The sequence below is a fragment of the Protopterus annectens genome, chromosome 10.part0 (assembly GCF_019279795.1).
Source record: "Protopterus annectens isolate FY-2018-M chromosome 10.part0, PAN1.0, whole genome shotgun sequence".
In the NCBI taxonomy this organism is placed as follows: Eukaryota; Metazoa; Chordata; order Ceratodontiformes; family Protopteridae; genus Protopterus; species Protopterus annectens.
The window spans coordinates 1167235711-1167248599 of record NC_056744.1 but is presented as its reverse complement, the minus strand read 5'-3'; the positions used below and the strand labels follow the sequence as shown (position 1 = coordinate 1167248599).

At 42.7% G+C, this 12889-nt stretch overlaps 1 protein-coding gene across 1 annotated transcript in view; it reads right to left on the bottom strand.

Annotated features, from left to right (window-relative positions):
* LOC122813538 (vitamin D3 hydroxylase-associated protein-like) overlaps positions 1-12281 on the bottom strand; it is a gene marked incomplete in the record, with an annotated part of 1040187 nt that extends 1027906 nt beyond the window's left edge. The window contains 1 exon segment of the mRNA XM_044085913.1: positions 11896-12281. Coding sequence (XP_043941848.1) covers positions 11896-12105 — 210 coding nt within the window.
* Between the last annotated feature and the right edge of the window lie 608 nt (positions 12282-12889).

Here is a 12889-nt window from a genome sequence, read left to right as displayed (position 1 = left end):
GTTGGCCGAGAGGTGCCAGGCTATAGGATTGTTGTAGGAAACCTGACTAAAGCAGACATGAATGCAGCTTTGGTCACAGCTACATCAGAGAACAGCAATCAGGAGGATGATCAGACTGGCTGTGGAGATGTACAAAACTCAGAGAATGGACAGCTTCAGCTCAATCTTTCTACAGAGGACTTAAAAATCCATCTGAAGCTATGGATACTTGAGTTGGAGGCCAGGCATTTGGAAACATAAGTAGCAGAGATAGACTGAGACGTCTACAGGCTGAGGAGAATGAGAAACTGCTATGCCTGGAAGCTGAGGAAAAGGAGAGGCAGAGGCAGCATGAAAAGGAGATGCTGACTCTTCGCCAGAGTCATGGAGGTAATGGGGAAGGGAGTAACCAGACCCTAGAAGCACAAAAGTCAGTAAATTTATTCCGCCGTTTACAGAGAGGGATAATTTTGATAGTTTCATTCATATGTTTGAGAGGGCATATAAACAGTATGATGTCAACCAAAGGCTCTGGGTACGGTTCCTGACCCCCTTACACCATGGTAAAGCTGTAGCTGTGTTGTCTAAATTATCTGATCATGAATTTTTTGATTATACTGCTGTTAAGAATTGTTTGCTAAAATTGTTTAAACTAACACCTGAAGCTTATAGGAAAAAAGTTTTGTGAGCATAGACGCAAGGCAGATGAAAGTGTCTGTCAATATGTTGCTGTCATAGGTGGGTGAGTGGATGTCAGGTCACCACTTCTGAAGGGCTGGCAGACCTTTTGGTGAGGGAACAAGCCCGTAGCACTTTACCTGAGGATTTGAGGATCTGGTTAGCTGATAGACAATGTGTTACTTCAGATGAGTTGGGAAGAAGGGAGACCTATACCTAGCAAGCAGGGCATCGCTGCATAGGAAAGGGACACCCTGTGCTGCTCATGGGTCTAAAGGAACACATGGTGGGCAGCCCAAACTGCCCCAACAGAATCTGCCAGTAGCAAGGGAAGCCACTAGTCCAGATACACATCCAGGACCTAGGGTAAAATGTTTTGAATGCAACCAGTGAGGGCATGTGGCATACAGATGTCCATAGAGGCAAGGTGGGGAACAAAATGTGAGGGAGCCAGTAAGTGGGAATGACAAAATGCCAATAGCAGGTTGTCTTGAAACAACAGAGGTACCAAACTACTATCCTGCAGATGTCCTGATAGGGAAGGATTTTGATGAGGCAGTACCATGTGTTAATGCAGTTACATACAGCCAGGCTTGGAGACAAGCATGTGTGCCTGGTAGCATGGGGGAGACCCAGATAGACCGCAAACTTATGGCCAGGACTGGTGAGGTGGTTACTTCAGAGAGGGAGCTACCCTGTAGCAGTGAGACTGAAGGTGATCCACAGCTGCTTGTGGGTACTGATGTTCCCTTGGACAGAGTGACTGCAAAGGTAGGAGTGAGTAGTAGTACCCATGCTGACAATGAGGCACTGCTGTCAGAGGACGCCAGACTTCCTGTGGAAGGGGAGCCGGGAAGGGTTACAAAGAGAGAGTTGAGGCAGGCTCTGCTCTCAGACCCTACATTACAAGGCCTGAGGCAGGTAGCTAGTGAGGCACCTGATTCTCAAGGGATGAGGGAATCTGTATACTGGGACAAAGGGTTACTGTACAGAGAGTGGACCCCTGAGGGAGGGCTGGAAGGTAAGAGGATACAGCAGTTGGTAGTGCCTAGAGCACTTCTAACTATAGCCCATGATATTCCCTTTGCAGGTCATATGGGTATAAAACGTGCAAAGAGACATATTATGCAGAACTTCTATTGGCCTGGAATTTCCAGAGATGTAACAGGGTACTGCAGGATCTGTGAGCAGTGCCAAAAGGTAGGCAAGGCAGAAGACAAGGTGAGAGCTCCTTTGATGCCTTTGCCTGTGATTGAGGAGCCATTTTAGAGGGTAGCTATGGCTATTGTAGGACCTCTGAGTACCCCAAGTTCCACAGGGAAAAAGTATATCCTAGTGGTTGTAGATTATGCTCAAGATACCCAGAGCCAGTGGCTCTGTCCCCCACTGAGGCGTAAAAGGTGGCAAATGCTTTGTTAGAGGTTTTCAGCAGGGTAGGTTTCCCAGAAGAAATACTGACTGACAGAGGTGCCAATTTCATGTCAGACTCACTGGCTTATCTGTGAAAGTACTATGGGGTGAAGCACCTGAAGACCATCCCTACCATCCCCAGACTAATGGTCTTGTTGATCTACAATCAAGTCCATGCTATGGGCATTTGCATACCAGTTTAAGAGGGAGTGGGACAAATATTTGATCCATCTGTTTGCTTACAGAGAGCTTCCCCAGGAATCCATAGGTTTTTCACCCTTGAGTTGTTGGATGGGCATAGGGTGAGGGGGTCTAAAGATTTAATTCGTGATGAGTGGAAAAGTGAGTGAGAATTTCACAAGGAGTCTGTTATGCATATGTCCTAAACCTCAGGACAAGGATCAGGGAACTCATAGGCTTGGCCCAGGAGAACATGGCAGAAGCCCAACAACAGAAAAAGGTCTGGTATGGCAGGAATGCTCGAGCTAGAGAGTATGCTGTAGGGCAGTAGGTAATGGTTTCCATTCCTGTCAGACACAAACTGCAAGCAGCCTAGGAGGGACCCTACAGGTGGCAAGAAAGGTAAGTGATATTAACTACATGGTAGAACTGCTAGGCAGGAAGCAGGGGCACAAACTGTTCAATGTTAACATTATGGAACCTTACCATGATAGGAAGGCCCCTGTGCTATTTGCAGTGGATTGCAGGAGAAGTCTGAGGGAGATCTGGTGAATGCTGTCCTCAGTGAGGCTCGGACTGACACCTCAGTGGAAGGGGTAGCAATGTCCCAACAGGTATCTCCTACCCCGGTTTGAGAAATCTGAGCAGTGTTACAGGAGTTTGTGGACATGTTCACTTGGAAACCAGGGTGCACCCACCTGGTGCAGTACCAGGTGGATACAGGGCCCCAAAGGCCTATTAGGCAGGCCCCTTATAGGGTGCCTGAGAAAGTCAAACAGACTCTGAGGGAGGAGATACAGGAAATGTTGGAACTAAGGGTAATTCAAGAGTCCAACAGTCCTTGGGTCTCCCCAGTAGTGTTGGTGCCAAAGAAGGAGGGAAGTACCAGGTTCTGTGTAAACTACAGGAAATTAAATAGTCAAACAGAGTCAAATGCTTACCCCATGCCTAGGACAGATAAAGCCCTAGAGCAGCTGGGTGGAGCTAAGTATCTTACCACCATTGATCTTACCAAGGATTACTGGCAGGTGCCCTTGACTCCCAGTGCTAGAGAAAGTCAGCCTTTGTAACTCCTTCTGGCTTGTATGAGTTCACAGAGATGCCCTTTGGGACGAAAAATGCTCCAGCGACTTTCCAGAGGCTGGTAGATCATATCCTAGCAGGAGTGTTTGCCCTTGCTTACCTAGATGATATTGCCATCTACAGCCATTCTTGGCAAGAGCACCTTCAGCATGTCAGGGAGGTGATGGGCAGAATACAGACAGCAAAGTTGACCATTAAGCCCAGCAAATGTCAGGTGGGTATGACATAGGTCTCTGACTTGGGATACAGAGCGGGGTGTGATAAGTTCAGGCCAGAATTTTCCAAAGTGGAAGCCATTCAGGCATGGCCTGCACCTGTTACCAAAAAGCAGGTGAGGGCATTCTTAGGGGCAGCAGGGTACTACAGAAAATTTGTCCTCAGTTGTAGTACCTTAGCTGCTCCCCTCACAGACCTGACAAGGAAAAACAGGCCAGATAAGGTAGTGTGGACACCAGCATGTTCATAGGTTCATAGGTTCATAGGTTCATACTAGGCTATCTGCCCGAGGGCATTTACAAGCCTAGCCCATAGTTTTGTGGCTTACGCCACCCCTTTAGTATGGGGAACTATACCCATTATTTTGCTGTGCCTCTGTTGAGCAGTGACACTGAGGTAATCCCTGGGGTATATCTGCGATCTCCCATCCATTGGTCAAGATTTATCTTGAACAAGGCCAGCGAGGTGCTCTGCCTCACATATACCGGGATTTTATTCCACAGCATAGGAGTCTTTGGGTGATGAATCTATCCCTCCAGCACGTCCTATTAATAGCCGTGGTCGAGGTTTAAGTCTCCGCCTTGTGACTCTGACAGATCTAGATTTTTGAGGTGAAGCATATTCATCAAATCTGGGTTTGACATGGCCTTGTATGTTAGGCAAAGGTCACCTCTGAGCAAGCGTGCGACTGAATAGAGCTGGAGTTCTTTCAGTCGGGCAGCATAGGACAGATGTTTGAGACCCTTTATCCTTTTGGTGAGGAACTTTGTGGCCTCTCCAGCTGCTGCAAGTGTCGGGTCAGATACATTCGAATGGGGCATTGTACTCGATCATTGGTCTGATGAGTGATGAGTATAGGGAGACTATGACCTCCCTTGATCTAGATGAGAATCCCTTCATGATAAGGTGGGCAATGTAGAAGGTCTTCCTAACTACTTTAGCTACATGGGTGTCGAATGACAGACTACTATCAACCTGGGTCCCCAGGTCCCTGATAACTTCTTCTGTGCTCAGTGGATTGCCACCTATTTGGTAGCTAGGGGTAACCTTGTTTTTTCCGAAGGGTATGACTATGCATTTTTTGGCATTTAACTTTAGGCCATGGCTCTGGCACCAGTTATCCGCTTCTGTGAGACCCTTCTGAAGGATATCTGTGTCAGATGTGTTTTCTACTATGGCACCCAGTTTGCAGTCATCTGCAAACTTTGTCAGCCATAACCCTCCTGTGTTTGCTTGTACTGGAAAAGTAGATGCCAAACAAGAGTGGGCCCAGGACTGAGCCCTGTGGTACACCACTTGTGACAGGCTTTGAGTCTGACATGGCGCCAGCAACTCTGACCCTGTGGGTTCTGTCACTCAGCCAGTTTGCAACCCATCTTGTGATGTATGGGTTAACATTTAAGCTGATGAGTTTTTCAATGATACCCGAGTGGGGTATTGTATCGAAGGCCTTCGCCAGATCGAGGTAGGCTGTATGGACTGCCTTTCCTCATCAATGGCTTTGGTGACTGTTTGAAAAAGTCAACCAAGTTTAGAAGGCATGATCTGCCTTTGACAAAGCCAAACTGGGATGGATCCAAAGTCTGCAAATTCCCTATGTCTTTATTTATGAGGTCCATTATGATCCTCTCCATGGCTTTGCAGATAAGGCTTGTCAAGCTAATGGGCCGGTAATTTCCAGGGTCGGTGGAGGCACCACCTTTGTGAAGTGGGACCACAGTTGCAGTGCGCCACTCCTGGCACGTATCCAGAGGTAAGACTATGATTAAACAGCTGTCCTAGCTGTGGGTTTAATTCCTCGTTGAGTTCATGGAGCACACAGCCGGGGACACCATCAGGTCCCATGGATGCTGTGTTTTTGCTTTGTAGAGAGCAGTTCTCACTTGGGCGTTGGAGATGTTTGGGGGCTGCAATCGCTGGTATAGATATCTCTCCTTTGGGGAGGGGGAAGTTTGCACTGAACCTGTCAGCCAGTATGTTGGCAATGTCTGTAGGATCAGTAATCTTCACATCATTTTGAACTAGTTCTGAGCATATCTGGGAGTTTCCTCCCAGGTTTCTAACATAGCTAAAGAAGGCCTTATGACTGTCTTTGAGTCTTTAGCTATTTTTCTCTCACAATTTCCTTTGGATGATTTTATGAGAGCTCTTAGTTTTTACTTATAGTGATCAAGGGTGTCTTACCTTTTAAGGATTTTGCTCTATCTTGTAGTAGCTTCCTCCTTTTGTTGTAGAGTTTGTTTATGGCTGGGGTCCACCAGACTGGACGCTTGCCTTTGGTACAAAGAGTCTTTGTTTTGCTTGGGATTGCCTTATCCATGCAGTCCTGCAGGTGCTGGTAGAAGGCATTTGTAAGTGATTCAGCGGCTTGAGTACTGTTTTCTGCCGCCTCGGGGCCTTAAAGGAGACCACACTAGTCTTTAGAAGTGTGAAGTCGGCTTTAGAAGTTCTTTACTGTGGTCTTTTATTTCAGGTGGGGTGGGATGAGGACCTCCAGCGAGATTAGTTTGTGATCTGATCTCACCAGTGAGGGGTATACTTCCGGTGTTGAACATTGTGCTCCCATGTTCGTGATGATGAGATCAAGTATGTTTTCTCCTCTTGTGGGGATGGTGACTAGTTGTTCCATGGCATTTGAGTTTATGAATTCCAGGAACTTTTGGGCTAGGGTGTTCGGGCTTGAGTAGTGTTCCCAGTCTATATTAGGGTAATTGAAGTCACCTAGTATGATGGTGTTTGGTGATACATTTATCCCCTCTAGTGTTTTCAGGAAGGCCATGTGAGGTTCCCGAGTTTGTGAGGGTGGCCTGTAACATGCTACAATTTGTAGAGCAGTCTTGCCTATGGTTAATTGCACCTGGATGGACTGTGAGCAGTCATTCCAGATGCTTAAATAAGCTTTGGGAGGACCGCCTGTGTAGCCAGTCCAGATTACAGCAAAGAATTCATTGTGCAGGTGGATGCTTCAAACCATGGGGTGGGGGATGTACTTACCCAGATTTCTTCAGAGGGAGAAGTACACCCAGTGGCTTATCTCAGTTGTAGGCTGCAACCCAGGGAGGAATGCTATGCAGCTATGGAAAAGGAAAGTCTAACCATAGTGTAGGCACTGCAGAAACTTCAGTCTTATCTGTATGGAAGAAAACTCACTGTAGTTACAGATCACAATCCCCTAACATGGTTACACCAAGACAGCCAGCAAAATGCCAAGCTGCTAAGATGGAGCCTAGGGCTGCAAGCATATGATATGTCAGTGCAGCACTGCAGTGGAGTTAGCAACGCCAACCCAGATGGGCTCTCAAGACAGGAAATGGGGTAAGTTATATTCATATAGACCTAACCGTCTCAAGCAACCCTTCTCAAGGATCACTTGAAAAACTAGTTTGAGTTATTCAGGGGTCAGATATGTGAAGGCTGCCAGCCTAGCTAGATATATTCTATGTCATTGTAAATATTAATACAATCAACAGACTTGTTTTTACAAATGTAAGACAACTGAATGTAAGAAAACTGTGTTATATGCAGAACTTCAAAACTGTAACTACAGTGCACCCTTCTGGATGAAAGCTGTTAAGTAAAGAATTACAACTGTGTTTGATCTCAAGCTTGGAGACAGGATGTGTGGGCTAGTAAATTTTTTCTATTGTCTTAATTTAAGAGACAATTACTAAGGTTTTACATGTAAAAGTGTATGTTATTGCTGTGACTTCCTGGCCAGGTGCAGCTTACACAGAAATGTAAATTTTGAGTTTGTGTTAGCCTGAGAACTAAAGGATAAGTGATAAAAATGATGTACTGTGACATGACTCAGCAGTACTGAGTATATCAATTTAAGACCATGTCAGAGAGAAAGATTTAGAGCATTTTGGATTTTGTCGGAAGCTGACAACATCTCACCAGCACTTGCTTTGTTCTATTTGTAAGTTATTTAGAACTTAGTATTTCTCTTAGAGATACATAGAATTTAGCCAGATTAGTTTAGCTGTTTTCTATATTTATGTCAGACTATCCTACAATATTATGTTAAGCATTTTCCTGTTATCTTGGACCTCTCATCATTGTGTTGAATTGATGAGTATTGTCTTGTGTTTTTATTTATTATTAAAATATTTTAAACCTTTCAACTGTGGCTGCTTTGTGTAGAGATAATTTAAGCTCTAGAGTACTTGCATGCATTTGGTGATACTGTACTAAGCCACTCCAGAATAATCTTAGCCCTGGGTCACATTTACTATTTGGATAATAGTAAATTATACAGTGTAAATGGTCACCCTTTGGAAAGGGCCTTATTAGTAGCTAATGGCTTGATGGCAGTGATTTCTACCTTATAGTCTGGGCAAGAAGGGGGCATAGCTGGAGAACTTGTACCAGCCTTCCCCAGCAGTATCTGTGTGTTTGTATATCAATCAAATCTTAAAAAAGTGTGTGTGTGTGTGTGTGTGTGTGTGTGTGTGTGTGTGTGTGTGTGTGTGTGTCAGCTACTTCGGCAGGGATACAAAGCACTGGTTGGACAGAGAGGGTGCTGGAGGTCTTGGCTTGACCACTAGGCTGAGATCTGTACCCTATAGCTGTGCCAGTGAGATGTCTTATTGGGGATCTGGAGTGAAAGGGAGAAACCAACCCCAGACTGACTGTGATCTCTGTGTGCTCTTAAGGGAAATTGTACTTTACAGTGTGCATACTTGTCATCCTTCCCAACGTGCATGCCCCTCACTGGTGCTAGTGGTGAGGATTGAGGCTCCTTGATTTCTGGGCCACAGCATGGGCATCACAGGCCAGGCAAAATATGAGCCAAACATCTGGACATTCTGTGAAAATTTGGACAGTTGAGAGGTATGCCAGCCTGTCAAATAGAAGATCTTTCATCTTAGAAATGAAAGTGACGCTATCACACTGTAAGTAATTCAGTGAAGGGGTTCTTTGCAGAGTTTGCATTCATAAAGTGGCAAGGACTGCAACAGCCACTGTTTTTGATGTTATGAGCTTCAATCATTTACTGTTCATTACATCAGTGCTTTACTAATTGTTCAAGAATGAAAGTAATCAAAAATCAACTGCCAAAGAATCCATTGCTAGCACACACTGCTGAGGAAATGAGAAATTTAAGAGAATATATTTTACATGGCAGTGACAATAAAATGCCCTCATCTAGGTGATATAATTTAAAGATAGAACATGCACAATGAGCAGCAGAGGACCTAGCAATGCAGTTTGTAAACAATGAGGAATTAACCATAAACACCACTCTCTGAGAGTGTCCTAACAGGTAAGAGGCAAAAGCACTCAAGGAAAACACCTCAGATTCTATGACATGATTGTAAATGCTCGAAAAGGATATTGTAGTCCACCATATCAAATGCTGCAGAGTTCAAAGAGAACCATTAGTGAACAGCACCACTGGTACATGACTATTTGTAGTTCATTCATAGCCTGAACAAGTGCAGTCTCAGCACCTGAAATAAAAAAGTGATATAGAACGATACTTCTTTAAAATCAAATGAAGGTGAATGCATTTCATTTTCTCAATAACTTTACCAATAAAAAATATAAGTTTGATATGGATATTAACAATATCAGGATCATCAAGACCTAAAGCAAACCTCTTAAGAACTGGTGTACCCAGAGCTTATATTAGTAAAAATGAAAGCTTCTTAAATCAAGCCAATCATTAACTAGAAAAGCTGGACATGGGTCTATCCCACAGATTGCTTGACACCAGCTTGAAACCAAGCAGATAAGATCAAGGTAGTGCAGTAAACAAGCACAGACTCGCACCAGGTAATAGCCTTGCTGCTCATGACCAGTTTAAAGCCTTCCTGCACACATTGAGTTCTTCAACCAAACATATGGTTTATCAGATGTCCTCAATCTAATATTGTCAAGCTTAGCTACAACGAACAAAAAAATTCAGCCGTGTTTCTGTTCTTCATATGATAAGGTGGTAAGCCATGGCAGGTTGCATGGTCTGACATCCATCCAAAAAAGCATCATTAGTTGATTTCTCTAGCTAGGAACACTATGAGTCACAGCAGGTAGCAAGGTAGTGACAGCCATTAAATCCACAGCAAGAAACACAACAGACAGTAAGGATACATTTTTGCACGGGATGTGAAAGAAACTTCAGACCAAAGAAATTATAAGAACTGCCAATAGATTTGGATGCTACAGACAGGGAAAGTAAAACAACTCACAGTGAACTGAAGTTTTAATACAAGTAAAAAATATGTATATTAAGTATATTAAGACTACGGTGAGCATCAATTGTAGATTGTTACTGCATTTATACTAGGATAATGCTGAAATAGTAGTCATAGCTTCAGACAAAACAAACTGTAAACACTGTATCTCTGCCAGTTGGAACTATACATCCTCATGTCAAAGGTAAACATTTTATGAGTCCTCTGAAGCTAGATAGTCTTAATCTGCTAGGGAATGTTATATTATATCAGGATTATGTAATACTGGAATGACAGACTGACATGTACAGTACCTATGCAAAAGAACTACTTAGTTTCTGTGGTCCATAGGCATTACGTTTGGCTAGCAGACTCTGGTATTATGGTAATCCAACAAAGTTTCTAAACAATATGGAGCAGTATATCTGGCTGTGACATTGTACAAGGCTGAACAAACATAAGGTCACTTTCTCTGCGTACATCCGCAGTAGCAAACAACAAATGCAGAATGTCCTGTCATTTTAAAACTAAAGACACAAAACAGAAGTAATGTATGTGTTTCAAGTAACCTGGAGGGGAGGGAAACGTCACCCACTTCAAATAGTGAAGTGGCACTTAATATTTATAAAAATAAAAATTTCTCCACTGGCTTTATTTCCCCCTTTAATATCAACTCTGGGTCCCTATGCTCTGTCATCCGTAAAAACTGGTATTTTATCACAAATTCCGGATTACATGAAAAGTTAGGTACAACGCCCTTATTCACATTTAAAAGAGGCAACAACCTTAAGGATTTATTACAACGTAACAAACTTACTGACTTTATGGTCAGACAAAAAGGGACTTCTAGTTGTGGCTGCTGTAATTGGTGTTCTTATTTACGAGTGGGTAACTCCTTCTCCATTGGTGAAAGAAAATACGTAATTAACCACAAAATAAACTGTAACACCAAATCCATTGTATATGTTGCTTTTTGCGAATGCTGTCATGCATTTTATGTTGGTAAGACGGACCGACGATTTAGGGACCGTATTTACCAAAACATCTATGCCATTAAGAATAAGAGGAGTGATAATGCCCTCTCTAAACACATCTTGAGTAATAGTGGCCATAGTTTTAAATTCATGGGCATAGATAATATTAAATTTGACATCAGAGGCGGACCGCAATCTCTTATTTTAGAGACACGCGAACTGGAGTGGCAGCTACAGTTAGCTGCCTTCTCCTATCCTGGGCTTAATGATAACTGCAACATAGCTTCAATTTTAAAATATAGGAGCTATCTTAGGTAATGATTAACGCAGTTAATTATTAAATCAATGCTGGATTGGTGTTGAATAGTACCTAATAGTAAGTCTTTAAATAATGTGGCTCACTTTTTTGCTTTAAGATAAAACCCTTTCCTTCTGATTGGAGTGCTGTAGAAAAATACACTTATATTATTTGGTGCCTTTATAATCTATTATACTTTTTACATTTTAACACTATCTAACCAGGCAGTAGGTTAAATACGCTTACTTACTTGTGTTACTGTATTGTATTACATATATTTTATATATTTTTATACATGTTTTAAATACACACGTCTTATTAAATCATGGCTGTTTTAAATTGTGTTGAATTTTTAATTAGTAGTGACATCAATCACACGTCACCTAGAAGCTTTTAAATCATGTGGGTTGGTTGGCGCCCTGTTACTGCTGATGAAGCTTCTGTTGTATCGGAAGCGAAAACGCTGTTATTTGTTTGAAATAAAGTGCGTTCCAATACTTGAATTCCTGGCTCGTGCGGACACTTTTGTTTTGTTATATCAGGATTATGTAATACTGGAATGACAGACTGACATGTACAGTACCTATGCAAAAGAACTACTTAGTTTCTGTGGTCCATAGGCATTACGTTTGGCTAGCAGACTCTGGTATTATGGTAATCCAACAAAGTTCCTAAACAATATGGAGCAGTATATCTGGCTGTGACATTGTACAAGGCTGAACAAACATAAGGTCACTTTCTCTGCGTACATCCGCAGTAGCAAACAACAAATGCAGAATGTCCTGTCATTTTAAAACTAAAGACACAAAACAGAAGTAATGTATGTGTTTCAAGTAAAATCATCTTGCAATAATAAAACAATTAACCCTAATCACCCTTTACAGAATATTAGGTCACCAACCTGCTGTTTAAACTGTGCAACAGCCTTTTTCATTTCCTTCACTTTATTTTCTCTTTTTGCTCGTGCAGTCTCGATTTTTTGTGCTATTTTCTTTTTCCGAGCCCATTGTATCAAAGCAATTGTTACAACAGAACATGCAAGTATGGTACCGAGTAAATATGTTGTAAATTCAGCTTCTGGAGCAGTTTGAGTCAGGTTATCTGCAATCATGTTGAGCTCTCACAGATCTAATTACTGGTAATGTTTCTTACTACTTTATATATGTTACAGAGGAACGTGGAGCTGAGAAACTCTGGCCTGGAGCTTCACAAAATGGACTGGATTTCTTTACTTAAGAAAGTTGTTGTGGCTTTCGGCTTTTCCCCGGTTAGGGGTCGCCACAGCGGAATTCCGGTCCGCTAATGATTGGCAGTATATGTTTATGTGCCGAGTTGCCAGCCCTGACGCACAACCTTCAACGAAGGTACGCCCATTCACGCATGTCTCCAGACAGAAGACGGTCTAGCTGAGAATCGAACGGGACAACGTGTTACTGTCAGGCGACAACGCTACCGCAGCACCCCATTTAGCTTAACAATGTATAAATGTCCCATAGTGTTGTGAGGGATTGGTGATGCAAACCATAATACACATTTAATGCCTTGCAAATGCTGGCTGTTCTGTCCCTAAACTGATTAAGAAATAGAAAATGTTCTAGTGCAAGCGCATTTTATGTTAATGTGTTACATGGTACTCTCTAACCTGCATTAATAAAACAATAACGCTAAATACCCTTTGCAATACACCGAGTCACTTATGTGCACTTTAAACTGCGCACACTCAGATGCACTTTTTCCTGCCCTTATTTGACAGTTTTAATTGTCTTTTTGTTATGGCATTATCACAGCTTCTTATATTACATCTTGCCTTTTCACTGGAATGTCCTCTGTACTGAAACTAATTGCACATTACAATTAAGGCAATTAAAAACAGTAATAATTCCAAGAAAGAACCA